The 18347-nt window shown below is 42.0% G+C and overlaps 1 protein-coding gene across 5 annotated transcripts in view; it reads left to right on the top strand.

The window, feature by feature from the left end:
• The first annotated feature begins 297 nt into the window (after positions 1-297).
• The window catches only part of ASXL1 (ASXL transcriptional regulator 1), a 73543-nt gene continuing 55493 nt past the window's right edge, over positions 298-18347 (top strand). For 2 of the 5 annotated variants that reach the window (XM_036093250.2, XM_036093247.2), the window contains exons 1-3: positions 642-1211; positions 6903-6985; positions 9490-9598. In XM_036093250.2, coding sequence (XP_035949143.1) covers positions 1155-1211; positions 6903-6985; positions 9490-9598 — 249 coding nt within the window. In that variant the 5' untranslated portion in view covers positions 642-1154. Of the gene's footprint in view, positions 1212-6902; positions 6986-7900; positions 7953-9489; positions 9599-18347 lie in introns of those variants that run through there. The other 3 variants (XM_078057053.1, XM_078057052.1, XM_078057051.1) reach the window with 3 other exon arrangements.

Genomic DNA, 18347 nt, shown 5'->3' with positions numbered 1-18347 from the left:
CAGCTTCTGCAAACATATAGCGGTATTAGTGTCATGAAAGCACAAGAGGAAATGGGGAACTGTTTAGGTCCATCAAACGTGGAATAACCGTTTTACTGGTATGAGTGTCTCATTGTCTCATTATTATGCGGCAGTGAGTCATTTAGGGCAGGACCAAAAGGGAAAGTCCTGTCCCTTGTCATCTTTGTGAAGTGTCGGTGAGAAGGGTTTAGGCGGGGAGAGGCACAAAGTGGTTTAGGTAGACACTGGGAGTCGAGCTACCACCAGTTCTCCATCTCCACCCTTAACAGCCCAGCTGCTGGGATGCCAGAAGCGCCGAAAGGGTTAAACGTGGCTGGGGAGCCCAGCCACCGCCCCTTCCCAGCATCGCCTCCCAGAATGCCTCAGGCTCCCAGCCAGTTCCCGCACCTCGCGATACTCCGCCCAGTCTCTTCCCCGAACGACTGCCCGGCCCCCTTCTTTACCGAGCTCTGCGCGAGGCGGAGGAAGGTAGGGGAGGGCGGAAAAGAGCCGTGAGGTACGCCGGGAAGTGTGGTCCAAGCGTTTCATGCAGCCATATTCTTCCGGAGCGGGGGAGGCCAGAAAGGCAGCCAGGACTACAATTCCCAGCCGCCCTTTCGGTTTGTTTTTGTTCAAAAAAAAAAAAACCCCCACACTCCCCCTCCTCACTCTTCACACACACTCACACACACACACCCACGGCAGATACGCACACACCCGGGCGCCGAGGGGAAAGCTGCGTCTCGCCTTCCTGCCCCACCGCCAGTCCTCTCTCGGCCCCTCAGCAGAGCGGGAAAGCGGAGGCTGGAGCCGTGACCTCTGACCCCGTGGTTATGCGGAGCCGCCGCATTCCTTAGCGATCGCGGGGCTGCCGCCGCTGCCGCCGCCGCCGCCGCCGTGGGCGACTGACGCAGCGCGGGCGCGTGGAGCCGCCGCCACCCCTCCCCCACCGCCGCCCTCGCTCCGGGTCTCGCGCCAGCCGGTGCCCGGGCGCCCGCCCCCTCTCCCCGGCCGCACCCGAGTCCTCGCGCGCCGCCGCCGCCACGCGCCCCCCGCCGCCGCCGCCGCCGCCGCCGCTGCCCCAGCCCCGCGCCGCCGCCACCCGCCCCGCCCGGAGGTCCCGCGTGGAGCCGCCGCCGCCGCCGGGGAGGAGGATGAAGGACAAACAGAAGAGGAAGAAGGAGCGCACGTGGGCCGAGGCCGCGCGCCTGGTGAGGCGGGCCGCCGAGGGGGCTCAGTAGGGGCGTGGGGGGTGGGCTGGCCGAGCCCCCTCTACGGGGAGGGGGAGGGGAGAAGCCCTGCCCACTGCAGGAGGGGGCGGGGCCGCCATTTTTTTAGGAACGGGACACCCCCACCCTCCCTAGGCGTTGGGTGGGGGAGAGGTCCTTCGCTGGTTGGATGTGGCGCCTTTTTATGCAGCTCCCCCCACCCCCTAAATTCCTGCGGAGGGGCGAGCTGGGAGGCCGGCTCCTCCCCCTCTGGGCGGCGGGGCCCCAACCTCCCCTCCCCCACTATTTGGCAGCGTCTGGGGGTCTGGGGAAGCTTCGTTTATGCACTCGGGGGAGTTAGGTTTCCGGGAAGGGTCGGAAGCTCCTCCCTCGCTTCCTGGTGGGCAATGGGGTGGTGCGTTTGACTCCAGGGGTCGGAAAACACCCCCAATTTTAAGGACGCGAGTGACATTTTGAGCTTTCCCAATCTAAACCAGGTGTGTGGAGGGAAGCAAGTGCTTACTCCCAGGTGGAACCCTGAGCAGTGGTTTTCAAACTTTAGTGTCTTGTTGGGGACACCTGGGAGGTTCTTAGGAATGCTCGTCCTAGGGCCCTGCTTGAGATCTTCTGAGTCTGAAATTCAGACTGAGTAGAGCCTCAGTGTCTTCATTTTAACCAGCTTCCCATGTTGACTGTAATGCAGGTGGCCCGGGACCACACTTTGAGAAACGCTGACTAGAGGGTTTTACTTCATAAGCTAGACTGGAGATAGGGACTCTGCAGAGAACTGACTCTACTTTGCAGAGAATGTATGTGTGTGTCCTCCTCTCCTTAGTGTCCTGGTGCATGTTATACTTGAAGTGTTGGACAAAGACCAAGTACCTCTGAAGATACTGCTCATTGAGGACTTAGTAAAGGAGGGAGTAATTTGTTGAAACTGCCTAGTGAGGAGGGTTGTGTATTTTGTTCCCATAGCGTCAGAGGACTTGTAATCGAAATACCTTCCTTTTGGATTTGAACCCACAAAGCTAAGACACTGGGAGACATGTTCTTATAAATATATCTTGGCAGATGACAATTGTAACTTTTCCTAGAGATGTCACTTCCTCAAGAACTGTCACAGAGCAGGGTTATAGTGCAGATAGCATATGTCTCTTGACACCTTGTAGTTTAAATGTAATTGCTGTAATTCACTTTTAATGATGAATGAAGCTTCACTTTCTAATCTTTATTGGGAAGTGAGGTTCCTTCCTCAGAGGTGTTGTGTAGACAAAGAGATGATGACTATTGTGTTGGGGCTTGTTCCGGCTCTATGGTACACCTTTTTCTTTCTTAGAACATGTAAAACTCAGTTACTTACAAGAACTAAAGCAGTTTGGTTTAGGAGAGAATTTTCACTGGTGTTCCTGATTGTCTTCTCCAGGCACTTGTTGCCCAGTGAACAGAAATAGCAAGTGTTTGTGTGCTCAAGTTTCATGCTTCTGTTCATTTGTTTTGATTTGTCATGTGAAATTTGTAGATTTTGAAGTTCTAAATATTTTCTTGATTCAATCAAGATTGGAAGCTTTGGCTAGCTTTGAGATCTCTTGGGAATTTTAGGATTTCTCCAGTGTTGCCTCACCTGGAAACAAATTGAGGCCTGAGGGAGAGGAGGGGAGAGCCAAAGGATGTGCTTGCTCTTTTTCTCCTCAAGGTTGAGTCTTGGGTGTTCATTGAAATTCTCCTCTAAGTTCCTGTTATGCAGGTGTTTATGACTCTGGGCACCAAAAGGAAATTTGCTTGCCAGAGTTTTACTTGTTAGAGGTAGGTGAAAGTACCTTTAAATCCTGTGTTATTTATGTTCTGACAGAATTCTAAAGTTTATTTGTCTCAAAGCTCTGTTGGCTTTTACTAGTTGAAAGACTTTAGGAATTCAGGGTCCACTGTTCCGTTAAGCCTCTTTAGGTTCTTGAACTTACTCTGATCTGAACTCCAGTATCCAGGTTGTTAGTTTTGTTTTATCATTGGCTTAACTTCATGCCAGATTATCTGAATAAGTTATTTCTCTTTTTGTTTTATGGCTCTTCATTAAAAAATAATATGAACAGGAATAATTTTGTAGTGCCCTTAAACATGTGAAAGACGACTTGTGGAAACATGGTGCGTAATTGTGCATATCTTTTATTTTTTATTAGAATTTTCAGTCCCTTTGGATGGGACCATTTGGTGGGTGAGGGGCAACTCTTCAGAGTCCTCTCCCCATTTAAAGAAAACTGCTGCAACACCGAGTGCTGGGGAGTTTGTGAGAGCTTATGCTGGACAGAGAGCAGCTAGCTTGACTAGAGAAAGCCCGTAATGGGAGGGCAGGTGATTAAATCTACTCTTTGGACAGGTGAATTTGAAGTGCTTGACATGGCAATCAGATGCAGTTGCTCTGGGGTGGTTTCATATTGCTCCTGACCTTGCTTAGATTGGTGGCTAGAGTGATACTGGGAATTCTTAAAAACTATTTTGGTAGGAAAGAAGAGGCTTCTGGAGAATTTTATTAGTGTAGTATACTTCAGGAGATTGACTTTTGCAGATGTTACGTTGTTGAGAAGTAGATACTCTTCTTTCAAACATTTTGTAGTATTGTCTTTTCTAGATATAAGAGGTAGACTTTAGAGGGTTGGATGGTATAAATCCTCCTGCTTGTTAGGAACAATTTGTTTGGGAGAAATAGACGAGGGGATTTCCCTTTAAATTGAATGTCCTTAAATGGATTCTCCCTGGCTTTGAGAAACTCTTCATTGTACGCTTTATCTTTCACTTTGATTCATGACTGACCATTCTTACATCAAACATTTTTTTTCTCTTTGAAGTAGGAGAAGAGATACTTTTTTTTGAAGTGTGCCAGAAAGACCAGGGACTAGGAATAGAACACTGCTGAATTGTTCTTGTACTAAAAGCTGGAGGCATATACAATTATAATAAAAGTGAATACTTTGTATCTTTTGATGTAACTTCCTTTTAGAGAAGTTAGATTCTCAGGCTCGAAGGTTCTCTCTTAGATTCTCAGGCTCTTCCTGACTGCTGTTTAAATAATTGGTAACTAATTTTTCAGAGTCATGCTTCTTTTAAAAAAAAAATTACAGTACAAAAATTCGCTAACTCAGCTCTCATTTAGTATCAAAAAAGTGGTATCTGTGGCAGTGAACGTTAGTAGCTTGTAACAGGGTTTGTTGTGGGTTTGTTCAAGTCAACACCGCTTAACTTGGCACTCAGGTTCTTAGAATACAAAGATGGATAAGGTTTGCCCTTGAGGAACTTAAGGGTCTTCTGGGAATGGAGAAGGTCTAGACCCATGAATAGAATTATACTACGTGCATGATAAGTGCCATCATAGATGTACATATGATAAACAGACATCCTGGTTCAGGCTTATTGTCCAGGCGTCATCATGACTGGTTCCTCCTTTCACTCACAAGTGTCCCACTTTGGAAGGTAAATTACATGTGTTGTGGATTATGAGGACACTGAAAAGAGACATTTAACTCTGTCTGGCAGGGATCAGAGAAGGCTTCCTAGAGGCAGGTGCTTTCCAAACTGAATCTTGAAGGGCAAGAAGAAGTTAGGCCCATCATGGAGGAGGTTAGGAGCTGGTGACAAGGAGCTAGTGGTGTGTGTGTGCACACTTGTGCACAGGGTGGAGAGTGTGGGAATTGGGTAGAACTACACATAGTTACTGGAACGTGAAGTTGTGGAGTATCAGTTTGGCAGTCAGGTAGAGAGACAGGCAGAGCCCAGATTCTGAGGGCCTTGTGTGCCAGGCCTGCGAGCACATATTTGTGCCAGGCACTGTAGACACTTATTTCCATGATCTACAATCTGTAAAACAACTCTTAGGGCAAGACATCAATATCTTTCCATCACAAGTGGGGCAACCGAGGCTCAGGTTGGGTAGGTAACTTGCCCAAGTTTAGAAGGCTAGCATTTAAATCCAGGTCCATCTGGTTCTAAAGCCTGTGCTTTTCCAGTGAGCTGGTGAGCTCTTCTTCGGAAGCTTTGGCCTTTGCTGTATGTGATTAGGTTGCTGTTGAAGAATTTTAAAGCGGGGAAAGTGATGATTTATTTTGTTGGGTTGACCTCATATAGCAGGTAAGTTCTGCAAGAGCTGGGGTTTGGTCTTTTTTGCTGCTGAATTCTAGAATTGTCCCTGGCACAGGTAAGTATTTCGTGTATTTGTGGAGTGAAGGATGGTAGCGGAGGAAGGATGGATTTGAGGAAAGCAGAGCTGGTTGCAGGCATATTAGTGAAGGGGCTGTGTGTTGGGTGAGGGAAGGAACTGGGGGACAGGTGAGAGTGAGGGGTGCTGTCTAGGTTTCTGCATTAGGTGATGGAGGAAGAGGGGAGATGAATCGGAGTTGCCAGTTAGATGAATTAGAACAGATGATCAAGGGGGCGGATGTCAGTACAGAAGTGAATATTTGAGTCGGAAGCTGGGGAGAAACCCAGGCTAGAGGTGAGTATTTGGGAGTTAGCAGAGTATAGGTAGTAGTTGAAGCTATGAGAGGTGATAGAGCTACTTGAAGAGAATGTAAAAATTGAAAAGACAGAGGCTAACAATGGGACCATGGTAAATAGGGACTTTATTTCAGCACCTGCTTCTCCAAAGCTTGACTTCCTTTAGTGCTAAGGGCTCATGTTCTTCCACAGGGAGACCCTTTAGCAGCAATCCTGTCAGACTTCTTGCTTTACATTTTATTTGTGACAAAGCAGCACTTAGTTGTTAAGAGTTGTTAAGTGACCGCAAGGTGTATGGAGTAGCCTCGGCAGCTGCTGGTAGAGACCGTACAAAGATACTGACAGCCTTTTTCCTCCCTGAGGATGGCATTTCTAAAACAGCTCCGCTCCTTCACATGAGAGAGCCACAGTTGCTCACTAGGAAACTGCTGCCATGACTTTGTTAGAGATGATGCTAACATACATGGGATGTTCTGTTTCTTGTTGCTTTGCCTGCGCCAGTCATACAGAATCAGAGCTTCACGTTGCCAAATGGCAAAATGTACTGTGGCAGTTCACACCAAAATTTCACAACACAGTGGCAAAAACCATCACTTAAAAATATGGGTACTGGGGCACCTGGATGGCTCAGATGGTTAAGCATCTGCCTTCAGCTCAGGTCATGATCCCAGGGTCCTGGGATCGAGCCCCACATCGGGCTCCTGGCTCAGCGAGGAGCCTGCTTCTCCCTCTCCCTCTGCCTCTCTCCCTGCTCATGCTTTCTCTCTCTCTCTCTCTCTATCTCTGTGTCTCATATGAATAAATAAAATCTTTAAAAAAAAAATATGGGTGCTAATCAGACTTCCTCAGGAAAAAAAATCTGAATGCATTTCTGTCTTGTCATTATTTTGTAGCTCTATGTATTCTATGGTTTAGTCATGTGAACAATGTGAAGTTAAGCAATAACCAAGGTTGCTAAGGCCCCACTCATGTACCATAGCATGTGTGCTAAGAAGGGTGTTTTTAGAATTAAGAATTAGAATATTTACGCTAATTTCAGTCACTTTTAGCAACATCTTAGATAGATCCGTAATTTGGTTTCTGAAGCAGCGTTAACTGTGGAAAAACTAAGTTGTTAACAGTGCTACCTCAGCAGAACTGTAGCTCAGGATACAGACTGATGGATATAAATGGGAATTGCACACTAAAATCAGAACATTTATATTCCTTCAGGTACTAGAAAACTACTCGGATGCTCCAATGACACCAAAACAGATTCTGCAGGTCATAGAGGCAGAAGGATTAAAGGAAATGAGGTTCGTATTATTCTCGTTGTTCAAGAGGGTTTCATAGGACATATGTCTTTCTGTAGATACTTAGTGACATGATTAAGTGTATATATGCCTTCTCCCCCTTTCTCTCTCTCCATGTGTCTCTTTGCGCCCTCCCCCGCCCCCCCAGTCCGGTGTGGTATAGAACTATCTCCCAAGTTGTGTCTTCTGAGTGGCGGGTGGGAATGGGTGAGCATCCATTTGTTTTCATTAGAGATGCAGCAGCTTTCCCTATCCTTGCTCTCCCTTAAATCTTGACATGGAGTGTGTTCTTTGTGTAAGGAGTCCACGCATTTTCTTTTGTACTCTCTTTTGCACATATTAGTAGAGAAGGGGCAGACTCTGATAGGCTCTATCTTGTATAAAACTTCCCTTTCTATATCCCTGAAATTCTTTGTTTTAGGATCAAAAGAAGGGTTGTCTCATCACCATAACACCACTGGCCTTTTTTTCCTCCCTACTGATTCTAGCCATTCATCATAGGAATATACTAAAGTTTAGTGTGACCTTGATTTTATTCTCCTATGATCTAGTTTTGCTAGAGAAGCAACAAGTTAGGAACAAAAGGAATTGCAGGCACGAAAATCAGTGGTTGTTTAATTCTTTTCTCTCTGCACTCTAACCCTAACCCCCTTTTTCTTTAATTTAAATGAAAGAAGAGAGCACAACATAATGTCCCTTCTTGGAACTCAGAACAAACAGCATATGTTTTTGCTGGTTAAGCTTTAGCTGCTTGAAATTGACCTTTTAGGGTCAAAAGATCCTCACTTTCCAGTTCAGTCTCAAGCTGACAGTTTGTGGGGAGGGAAGATCAGGATTGTGTAGATCACATTCATTTAAATAGTACTTATGCACTGTGTAGTGTTATAATTGTGCTTTATTTTTGTTTTTATGGGCTATTTCCCATCATGCTGCTGTCTGCACTGCTGTTGGACCACTATACCTATAGAAGGTAAATTAGTCCCTTTGGGACAGATGAAATTGAGAACTTTAACTTGTTTCTGCTTCTTGCTCTTATAGGAATTAATGAAGCAGTCATGGTAGCTCATGATGAGTGAGCAGCTCTGTGATTTGTAGACAGAGGTATAGTGTGTAGGAGTCACACTGTTCTGCTGAAGGACTCTGCCAGCATGCCGTTCCCCTTTGTAGCAGAGATGTTAGCACACCCACTTGATACTCCACATTCTGCACAAGGTTTCTTGTAGAGATTGGTTCTTGGTGAAAATTTTTTTAGCATCCAGTGTGTTCCAAAGCAGAATAAGTAATAGGGTTTGTTTTTTTTTTTTAATGGCTTTTTTAGACTCAGAATTTATTTTTAACACTGCATAAATTAAGGCTTCTGGTTCTGAAAGATCTTAAGAGGCTTTATTTAAGATATTTATATATTTTTAACATACTGGGGAGAGGGACGAGAAGGTGCACAGGTGAATCCTAGCACTAACATGCTAGTGCCAAACTCAGTTAATATTTTTTTTTTTTTTTTTTTTTAAGATTTTATTTATTTATTTGAGAGAGAGAGTGAGAGAGAGAAAGAGCACAAGAGGGGGTAGGGTTAGAGGGAGAAGCAGACTCCCCGCCGAGCAGGGAGCCTGATGTGGGACTCGATCCCGGGACTCCAGGATCATGACCTGAGCCGAAGGCAGTCGCTTAACCGACTGAGCCACCCAGGCGCCCCAAACTCAGTTAATATTAATAATGGACACTTGTCTGTGTTTTTGACAGCTGTTCTATTTTAAGATTCAGTAAATGGCCTCTAATTCACTGAGTTACTGTTTTGCAACCAACTACTGTAGCAGGGAGTGTGAAATAGCTTAATGATCCGCCTTTTTTCCATTATTGGGTACCAGATCCATTTGACTGACTTTTCTTTTTAAGTTTAAATTTAAGTGCTTGCTCCTGGGTAGATGTAGAATAAAACCCATTCTCTCCCCTTCCCAACAGAGAAAAAGCAAATGAAATATTCTTCTTTTGTGTGCTTATTAGCAAATATTTAACTGGGGATGAAAAGGTGTGCTTGTTTTCTTGGGACAGCACCATTGATTCTGTGGTCTTTGTGCTGATAATGTTTCTGAGCATGATATATGCAGGTCAAAATACAGAGGCTAGGAAGCACATTCTGTTTTTAATATTAAAATTTAACTTTTAAAATTTAATAAAAATACTGGGTAATGTGTTTTTTTAAAACTCCCTGAATTTGAACAGTCACTGTGTACTTTTTCTAAATCTCTTTGAGAACTTGGTTGATGTTGTCAAAAGGCACTAAGAAAGTGCCAGGTGTGGAACAAGGGAATCACATACCATGTCCTACCTGGGTGTGATTGATGGGGATTTCATTTGTTGCCCTGTACTACTTTCAAAGTGGAATTGTTGTCATGGGCTCTCTTCTGCTATATTTCTTGATTTAAGAATGAGTTGGAGGGTATTGGATCTTTGAGTAAGTAGGCATGTAGATTTCTATAACCCTCATCCATCCTTGTATGTTTTTACAGCGGGACATCCCCTCTCGCGTGTCTCAATGCCATGCTACATTCCAACTCAAGAGGAGGAGAGGGGCTGTTTTATAAACTGCCTGGCCGAATCAGCCTGTTCACACTCAAGGTAAGTAATATCAACTCTGTTCTTAAACTCTTAGTCTAAGAGTCACCTGGTATAAGTCTGGGATGAGATCCATGAATTTGCATTTCTAATAAGCAGGCAGGTGATGGTGATGTTGTTGGTCCTAAATGGTACTTTGAGATGTTCTAGGGTGAACGGGGTATTAGGAATTCTTCAGTCATATCAGCTATTCATCTTTTCTTTGTTTATATCTTTGCAGCTTGTATGCACTAGAAGGGTAAGGATGTGTGGGGGTAACTGCAAATGTGCTTTAATTAGGATTTTGTTTGTAATAGTATTGTGAAGATAAATTACTGGGCAGCTAAAACAAGACCTACTCTGTGGAATATAACTGACATATAAACATCCTTGTGGAAATTAAAAAATTCATTAGCTTTTTCTAAGTGGAGCTAATTACAAAGGAAGAGAACTTAAATCAAGTAGAGTTCACAGTAAAGCCTAAATAGAACTGAAATAAATAGGCTAATTATTTTTCTACTATTTGTGATATAAATGGTTATTATTTAAACCAGAGGTTGGCAAACTTTCTATAAAGGGCCAGATAATAAATATTTTAGGTTTTGTGGACCATACTATATCATAAGTATTCACCTCTGCCATTGTAGCAGGAAGGTAGGCATAGACAAATCATAAATGAGTGGGCAAGGTTGTCTTCCAGTAAAACCTTAAAAAGACAGTGAGAGGGCCAGATTTGGGTTGGGGCTGTGGTTTGCTGACCTGATTTAGACATAAGATGACCTGTTGATGAGGAAACTGAAAATTTGATGCCGACCCTTCTACTCATCCATATGTGGTTATAAATTTCAGTAGTCTGTATACAAACTTTTCCCTTTTATTTTCTTGATAGACTTATTTTCTTTAATTCAAAATTAAACACTTGAGCAAATACCAGTGATATAACTTGCAGTCATAAAACTTGATGTTTATGTATACTTCAAATGTATCTTATATTCAGATGTCTGTGCTGTTTTCTATATTGTTTTTGTTTCTAATATTTTGGACTTCTTTTGTTAAGAGGCTGTATAATGTAATGTCAGGAACTGAGCCTTGGGGAGAAATAGAGCCCTGAGTTCAAAACCTAGCTTTATAACCTGGGACAGATTTAACCTTTCTTTATGGTGGTGTATGCATCCCTGACACAGTGTCAGTCCTTAATAAATGGTAGCCTTTTTGGTATTCCTTTAGGTTCTTTATCATCAATTGCTTGTTAATGACATTTTTCTATTACATATTATACATTGTTGTATATAACATAATGGTACATAATTATGTATAATTATAATTGTTTGTATTATATTACAAATATGCATGTTGATGGCATATTTCTCTTTTACATGGGAGGAGAAATCTTTTTCTGTGAACACATTGAGAGTAGGAACTGAGTTTCATTTGTCTATAACTTTGCCGCAATTTGCTTTATCCCTCTCTACATACTTTAGAATGTATGTTTTAAGAACAAGTACATTATCCTACATAACCATAATTTCATTATCAGATTCAAGAAAATTAACATTGATACAATAGTATATAATACATAGTCCATATTCAAATTGTCTCTGGTTCCACAAATATTCTTTATAGCTTATTTTTTCAGTCCAGCATCCAATCAAGATTCATGCATTTCAAAAAAAAGATAAAAACAGAGAGGGAGGCAAACCATAAGAGACTCTTAACTCTAGGAAACAAACTGAGGGTTCCTGGAGGGGAGGTGGGTTGGGGGATGGGGTAACTGGGTGATGGACATTAAGGAGGGCGCTTGATGTAATGAGCAGTGGGTGTTATATGCAACTGATGAATCACTAAACTCTACCTCTGAAACTAATACGGTATATGTTAATTAATTGAATTTAAATAAAAAATTTTAAAAAAATAATCCTGCATTTCATTTGGTTGTTATGTCTCTTTAATATTTGTTAATGTAGAACAGTTCCCTTGCTTTGTTTTGTCTTTTATGGCATTGATATTTTTGAACAGTTCAGGTCAGTTGTTTTGTGGAATTAAATACATTTTTAAAGGACTAATAAAAGTGTAGAAATCTTGGTTATTTCCAGACTTCTTTCTTTTTGCACTGCTAGATCATGTCCACTCCTCCAGGTTGTAGCACAGAGCCACTCAGCAATGAAGGATGGAAGTGATGGGATATATGGTATAGTGCTAGTTTGGTCTGGGTCTTTCCTGTAATAAGGGCCAGGAAGGCACAAGTTATTTAATTACATTTCTCATTTTTTTTCTTCGGAAAGTGCTAATGACACCTCTGAAATCCTGTGGCATTTTCTTTGCCTAACTTATCTCTCGTGTTAAGAAAGAGCATGTGCAGAATGCCTTGTAGTTTTTCTGTGCCCTGCTTGGAAATCTCTTCTAGTGGGCCATCAAGGTCAGAATTCTATTTATCCATGTGATTTTGCTACTTAGTTGAAAACAGGAATTTTTTCAGTTTTGGATACATTTGTGTGGCTTTATCCATGATTACTAAAGGTTTACTGATAAGCTGGAGTCTTTTGGGGCAGGCCACAGGGTTCCTTATCTGATAAAAAGTTGTTTTGGGTAATGTGATGGTACATTTGACACTTTATATATAGATGCTTGCATTAGTCCCCAGAGCTAGTCCTCAAGGATGGATGGGATAGATGAAATCTATCTGTGCTTTGAATTCTTGATTTGAATTGCTTTTCTTAAGCCTTCCCTGAAGTCAGCTGTCAGTGTCCATCATTGTCTGGTTAGAGGTAGGATTCATATAGTTTTTTACACTTGGGATTTCCCATTCTTACAAAGCCACTTTGAGTTTCTTTGTAGTGTTCTACATTTTTAGAACTTTGATGCAGAACTACTATGCTTTTTCGACTTGGTGGTTGTGTTACTGGTGAGTTTAGCCTGTATTGGCCTTTGCAGCGCTCACTGCAGTCATTTGATGTTGTTCATTGTTGTTGTAGAATGATTCTCATACGGGTGTGTCACTTACGTTACGTATGGCTATTTGCACTTTATTACATCTCATGTATGATACAGGGCTCAGCCTTCAGGGTCTTTTAGCCCAATTTAACAAGCCACGTTGGATTTTTTTTAATATATAGAGTATTTTTATAAAAGTGTGAAAAACATTTTTTTGGTAAAAGAAATAGATGACTATGCCTGAAGTATCCATCCGTTAAAATCCAGTTTGCAGATAAAAGAAAGGAAAAAGCAGGAATGGAGGAAAAATGGAGGAAGAGAGGGAGATAATTATTGCAGTCCCACAATGTTATTTATATAACTACAATTAAAATATTCACGTACAACTCCACACTTACGGCAATTTCAAAGCTATTTATGTTACTGTTAAATACTGAGAAGAACAAAGGAAATAAGCCTAGACTTAGATACAATAAAATCATGGAGTCTGTCATTTGAAAGGCAGTATCAGAGAACATTCCGATTTTTTTTTTTAAGATTTTATTTATTTATTTGAGAGAGAGAGAGAGCACAAAGGGAGAGGGAGAAGCAAACTCCGCCCTGAGCAGGGAGCCTGATGTTGGGCTCGATCCCAGGACCCCAAGATCATGACCTGAGCCGAAGGCAGATGCTTAACCGACTGAGCCACCTAGGCGCCCCAACATTTTGATTTTTGATACGTGCACAGCAAGTAGGGTGGTCTCCTTTAAAATTTTTTTTTTTTAAGATTTTATTTGTCAGAGAGCGAGCGCACACAAGCAGGGGGAGTGGCAGGCAGAGGGAAAAGCAGGCTCCCTGCCCAGCAAGGAGCCCAACGCGGTGCTCGATCCCAGGACCCCGGGATCATGACCTGAGCTGAAGGCAGACGCTCAAGTGACTGAGCCACCTAGGCATCCCAGGGTGGTCTTTTAAAAAATGCAAATCACATCACATCACTATCATGCGTGGCCCTTACCTACCTCTGTGATCTGCTCTCCTAGCACTTTCCCCTTGGTCGTTATACTAAAGCCACCCTGGTCTTCACTTTGTTTCTCAAACACCCCCGATTTGTGTCCACCACAGGACCCTTGCATTTGCTAGCCCCCTACTTAGAAAGCTCTATGGTAACTTCTTGTCATTTGGTTCTTAATCCAAAAGTATCTTTTCAGTGAACATATCTCTACCCGTCTAATTCCACAACATCAGGAGGGTTTTTGTTTGTTTCATAGCCCTATCCGTATCAGAAATTACTTGGTGGTTGTTAGTCTCTCTGCACTAGTGTAGGAGTGAAGCGACTTTGTTTTCACTGTATCCCCTGTGTCTGGCACACAGTAGGTACTTAGTAAGTATTGGCTGGATGAAAAATAGATGATGGTATCATCAGAATCTTAGCTAGTCAGTTCTCCTTGTAATTCATCTTTCTTTTATATCAGTTTTATTATAGAATATGCATATTTTGGGTTATTTTTTCTTCTGCTCAGCAAGTTGACTTCTAAGAACGCTTTTTTTTCCTTGCCCTCTTTAGAGCAGTTCTACATAAATCTGTGGAAGAATCTGCTGACACTAGAAGTAAATCTGTCTGTGACTATGGCCATAATCTGGTTCCTCTTAATTGCTAAAGGCAGAAACTGAGCCATTAGAAACAGCTTAAACATTTTAGGTATGTTTTAGATAAGATGTTACTATTTCTTTTAGAGTTTTGAACTTTGATCATCTTGTTAGAAAAAAGAATCTCTAAACGGTAGTGACATTTTAAGACAATGTCTTTGATAGTCTGTTAGCCTTATCAAATATAGGATCTTTTAAATGCTTAGAATTCTAGAATTTTAGTGTGGGAGGGGCTCTCAAATCATCCAGTTCATTTTCATTTTGCAGTTAGATAACTGAGTTTCTAACAGATTAAATGATGTATCTGTGATTATACATCTGTGTGACATGCATATGGCCAAGTTGGGGCTAGAACCCAGGTCCCTCATCTTTTGAGTTTAATTTCTTTTCATTATGCTAATTTAGAATAAAGAGTTTTTCTACAGGTTTTATGACTTTTGGTCATTTCATCATTTTGAAGCATCTTGTGAGTTCTTTGATATTTCTCGAAATGTCAGTTTTATTCTCTTTAATGAAAATCCTTATAATTGTTAAGCCAGGTAGCTTTTCATGTCCTTAGATGTGACTCTTTAGTTATGACTGGTTGAATTTCTGCACTCTGCATTAATTTTATTGGCATTTCGGATCGTAGGTGTTCTTTTCTATGCTAGAGTAAGTGATCTATGGTGGTAGTAAAAGCATTGGACTAGGTAGGAGTCAAGATCTGGGTTCCAGCATAGCACCTCATATCTTACTAAATATCTCCATTTATACTTCTTTGTCCCTAACTCAGGATTTGAAATAGATTGGTCATTTAAATACTTGAGGTGTAAAATCCTTTTATGTCATGAAATGGAGCTCTGAAATACAAATAGATGGCTGTGAAACTGCTCTGGTTGAAACAAGCATGAGGGCCCACCTTCTCCATCTCTTCTGAGTTCTGCTGTCCCCACCCCCTGCTCCAAGCACTCAAGGATCTTTCCCAGACCCTGGAACTCTGTTGAAAACCTTCTAGAGTAAGAATTCAGTAAAGATCCTTTCTGTGCTCCCATTCTAGCATCTAGACTATTTTGTGTGAAAAGTCAGCACGGGATATTTTTCTTTCTTGTTCTTTTGTGATGCATTTGGTATTTACTGGAGGCAGACTGTTTTATTGTAAGCCCCGTTCCACTCTGAACTGTAGGAGGTCTGCACAGAAGGCCCAGTTAGTAGAGCAGTACCATTTGCTCTGGTTAATAGTAGCAGCAGTTTGGTTTTGATGGAGGCTTTGACCCCTCCGTTGGTAAAAGGTTCCTTATTTGTTTGAATAATTCTCAAGGGATGTCTGGATCTGCCTGTGGAAAAGGGAGTATTCTGTTGTTTGACAGGATTTCCAGCCAGCTCAGGGAGAAGAGAGAACTTGATTGTTCTTAGAGCCCTGGTCAGACTCTGGTTTTATGTCTAAGAGATTAGCTGCCTTTTGTCCTTCTACTTCCTGAAGTTCAAAGCGCTGTAATAATGAAGTGTGGTAAAGGTCAGGTACCAGAGGTTTCGAAAGCACTGCCACTGGAATGATTTTGTGGTCGTTCAGGGGGGTGAGCAGGATGATGATTTCAGGGGTGCTAAAGTGATGTGTATTTTTAAAACAAAAAGGTTATACTTTTAAAGTGTGATTTTAAGGTACCAGGGTTCTAGGAAAATGAGGAGATTGTTCCAGGCTTCCTTGGGACTGTGTTTGAAAAAACACTTTTCTTTGGGTCAGCCAGTATGAAAACTGAGTATGATCTCTTCTCAGTCCTTCAGATCAGACTTTTTGGGAGAGTTATTTGAGGAACTTGTTTAGTCTAAGAAAGTTGGTTCTTCTAGCTTAGCTAAATCTGGAAGGAAAGCTGGAAACTGATGTTTGAGTGCTAACTGTATTCCAGACAGGCATCATACTTGTCACATTGGTCTTTTTGAAACATAAATATGTCTCCTACTCCTGTAATAATGGGAAGCAGCCTGAGAGAGTGTAAGTAAATGGGACCAAGTCACATTTTTTGGTTATTTGAGAGAGTTGTATTCAACACATGGAGGACAGGCTTAGGAGTTTTGAAGTTTTGACTATATGAGTTGGTTCTCAAATGTTTTGGGGGTCATTTTTAAATTCTGTGTGCATCACAATGCAGGAAAGGGATGGGGAGCAAAAAAGATGTCTGCTGTTCTGGGAGATGCTTTTTTGATTCATTTGTACTAGATGGGCTTTCACATGTGTGCCTTTATATGTTAGCTAATCCCTTCTGTTTTAGTCTCTGACTCTGCATGCCAGTTTTTCTTGGGTCAGTTAACTCTGGACAATTCTCCTTTGACTTCTGATTTGTACTTTTTTGGTCTCCATTCCCATTGCAACCACCTTAGTCTAAGTTACCCTCATAGGCTGGATACCGAAACAGCTCTTGCCTGGGGCCCTACTTTCACTTTTGCCCCCCCAGCATCCACTTTGCTCCTTGGTAATTCACATAGCAGCCAGAGGGATTATTTTTAAAAAAACGTCATTTGACCATGACACATTTCTGTTTAGTGTCTCTCAATGGTTTCCTGTGGCATTTACCAGAAAAATGCAAACCTTGCCCAGCCACACTGCCCTTCTTTCTGTTCTTTGAATTCCTTAAGCTCTTTCGAGTTTTAGTGTCTCCCATTTGGAACTTTCTTCTGCTTTGCCCTGGTTATAGGTCTCAACTTAAATGTCAGTACCTCAGAAACTTCATCTCTAAATTGCATTTTCCTGTTGTGCCCCAAACTTTACTTCTGATCACTTACAAGTTTATGATTATATAATTATTTAGGTGATTGTTTGATATGTCTCTTCTGACTAGACATTGGGGTAGAGAATTGGTATTTTGTCCTTGGCTGTATCCTCAGTGTCTATCATAGGAGGTACTCAATAAATGTTTGTTGGATAAATGCAGTGGAAAAACCCATAGAAGGTGATTGTTACTCCTTGACTGGTAGCAGTTCTCTTTGACAAACAGTTGAATTGGTTTAGGATAGTAATTTTTAGTATTAAAGTTGAAATATATAGTATAGAATGTTTACCAGCATCTTTTTTCCATAAAATGAAGATTAGAACATCTCCAAAATACAAGCTTTATTTCCTCAAAAGAAAAAAAATGTAAGGTCCAGTCTTGCTTTTGAAATTTAGTGCCAGTCTGATTCCTGGTCTTCTGTTATTATGTGTCCTCCACCCCCCCACCCCTTTTTCTACTGCCTGCCTCTGAAAGCTTTTAGAATTTTTTCCATGAGTATATACTTTAGTGTGGGTCATTTTTCACCCTGTGTGTCTTAGTCAAATGTCTGATGATCTTGGTTGAGGGACTATTCTTTATTTAAGAGTCAGGGTCTTAAACACTAGTGGGAAATGCGGTATGTCATGGTTTTGTGGCTTCACTAGTCTCCTGCAGCAGTGGGAGTGGCTGTTGCTTAAATGCGTGGTGCTGGAGTAAGGATGTCTGTGTCCTCCTAATGCAGACTTTTAATAATCCCCATGTTCTCAATGCCATACCTCATCCTTGTCTGCCTTGGTACCTGGTTTAAATTCTGAGCCTTTCTGGAATTTAGGGGATAAATCCCCTTGGTTCTTTTCAGTACCTCTCTCCCCAGCACTTAGATTTCATCTTCCTTTGTTTTGGTAACTTGTTTCCTTTGCTTCTCTGTTTCTTTGTCGAGGACAACTTCCAAAGTATATCTTTACCCTGGATATTTTTTTCTGGACATCAAACTTGTATCTATCCAGTTGTCTATTCAGTATCTCTCTTTGGATACTGATGGCATCTCAGAAATAACATGAACAAAACCAATTTCGATTTTCCCACTCCAAACCTGTTTCACCCTTGTCTTGCCTAAATCAGTTAGGGGGAATTCCATGTTCTAAGTTGCTTAGGTTAGAAACCTTGGAGTTGTCTTCGGCTCCTTTCTTTTGTTCTCATGGCACATGTAATCATCAATAAACCCTGTTTGCTTAATTTTCAGAATATGTCCATTTTACCCACTACCCCAGGCCACCTTCCTGGTTTAAACCACCATCGTCTTTCTCCTTTCTCCTAGATTATTATAGTAACTTCCTAACTGGTCTCCTTGCTTTCCACTGTTGTCACTCTCCTCAGCTCTGGAGCCAGGAAGATTTTTTTTTTTTTTAAAGTAGGCTCCACTCCTAGTGTGGAGCCCATTATGGGGCTTGAACTCACAGCCTTGAGATTGAGACCTGAGCCAAGATCAAGAT

This window comes from Halichoerus grypus, chromosome 10, assembly GCF_964656455.1.
Source record: "Halichoerus grypus chromosome 10, mHalGry1.hap1.1, whole genome shotgun sequence".
Lineage (NCBI taxonomy): Eukaryota > Metazoa > Chordata > Mammalia > Carnivora > Phocidae > Halichoerus > Halichoerus grypus.
Note: the sequence above shows the minus strand (reverse complement) of the source record. Positions and strands in the feature narration are given on the sequence as shown.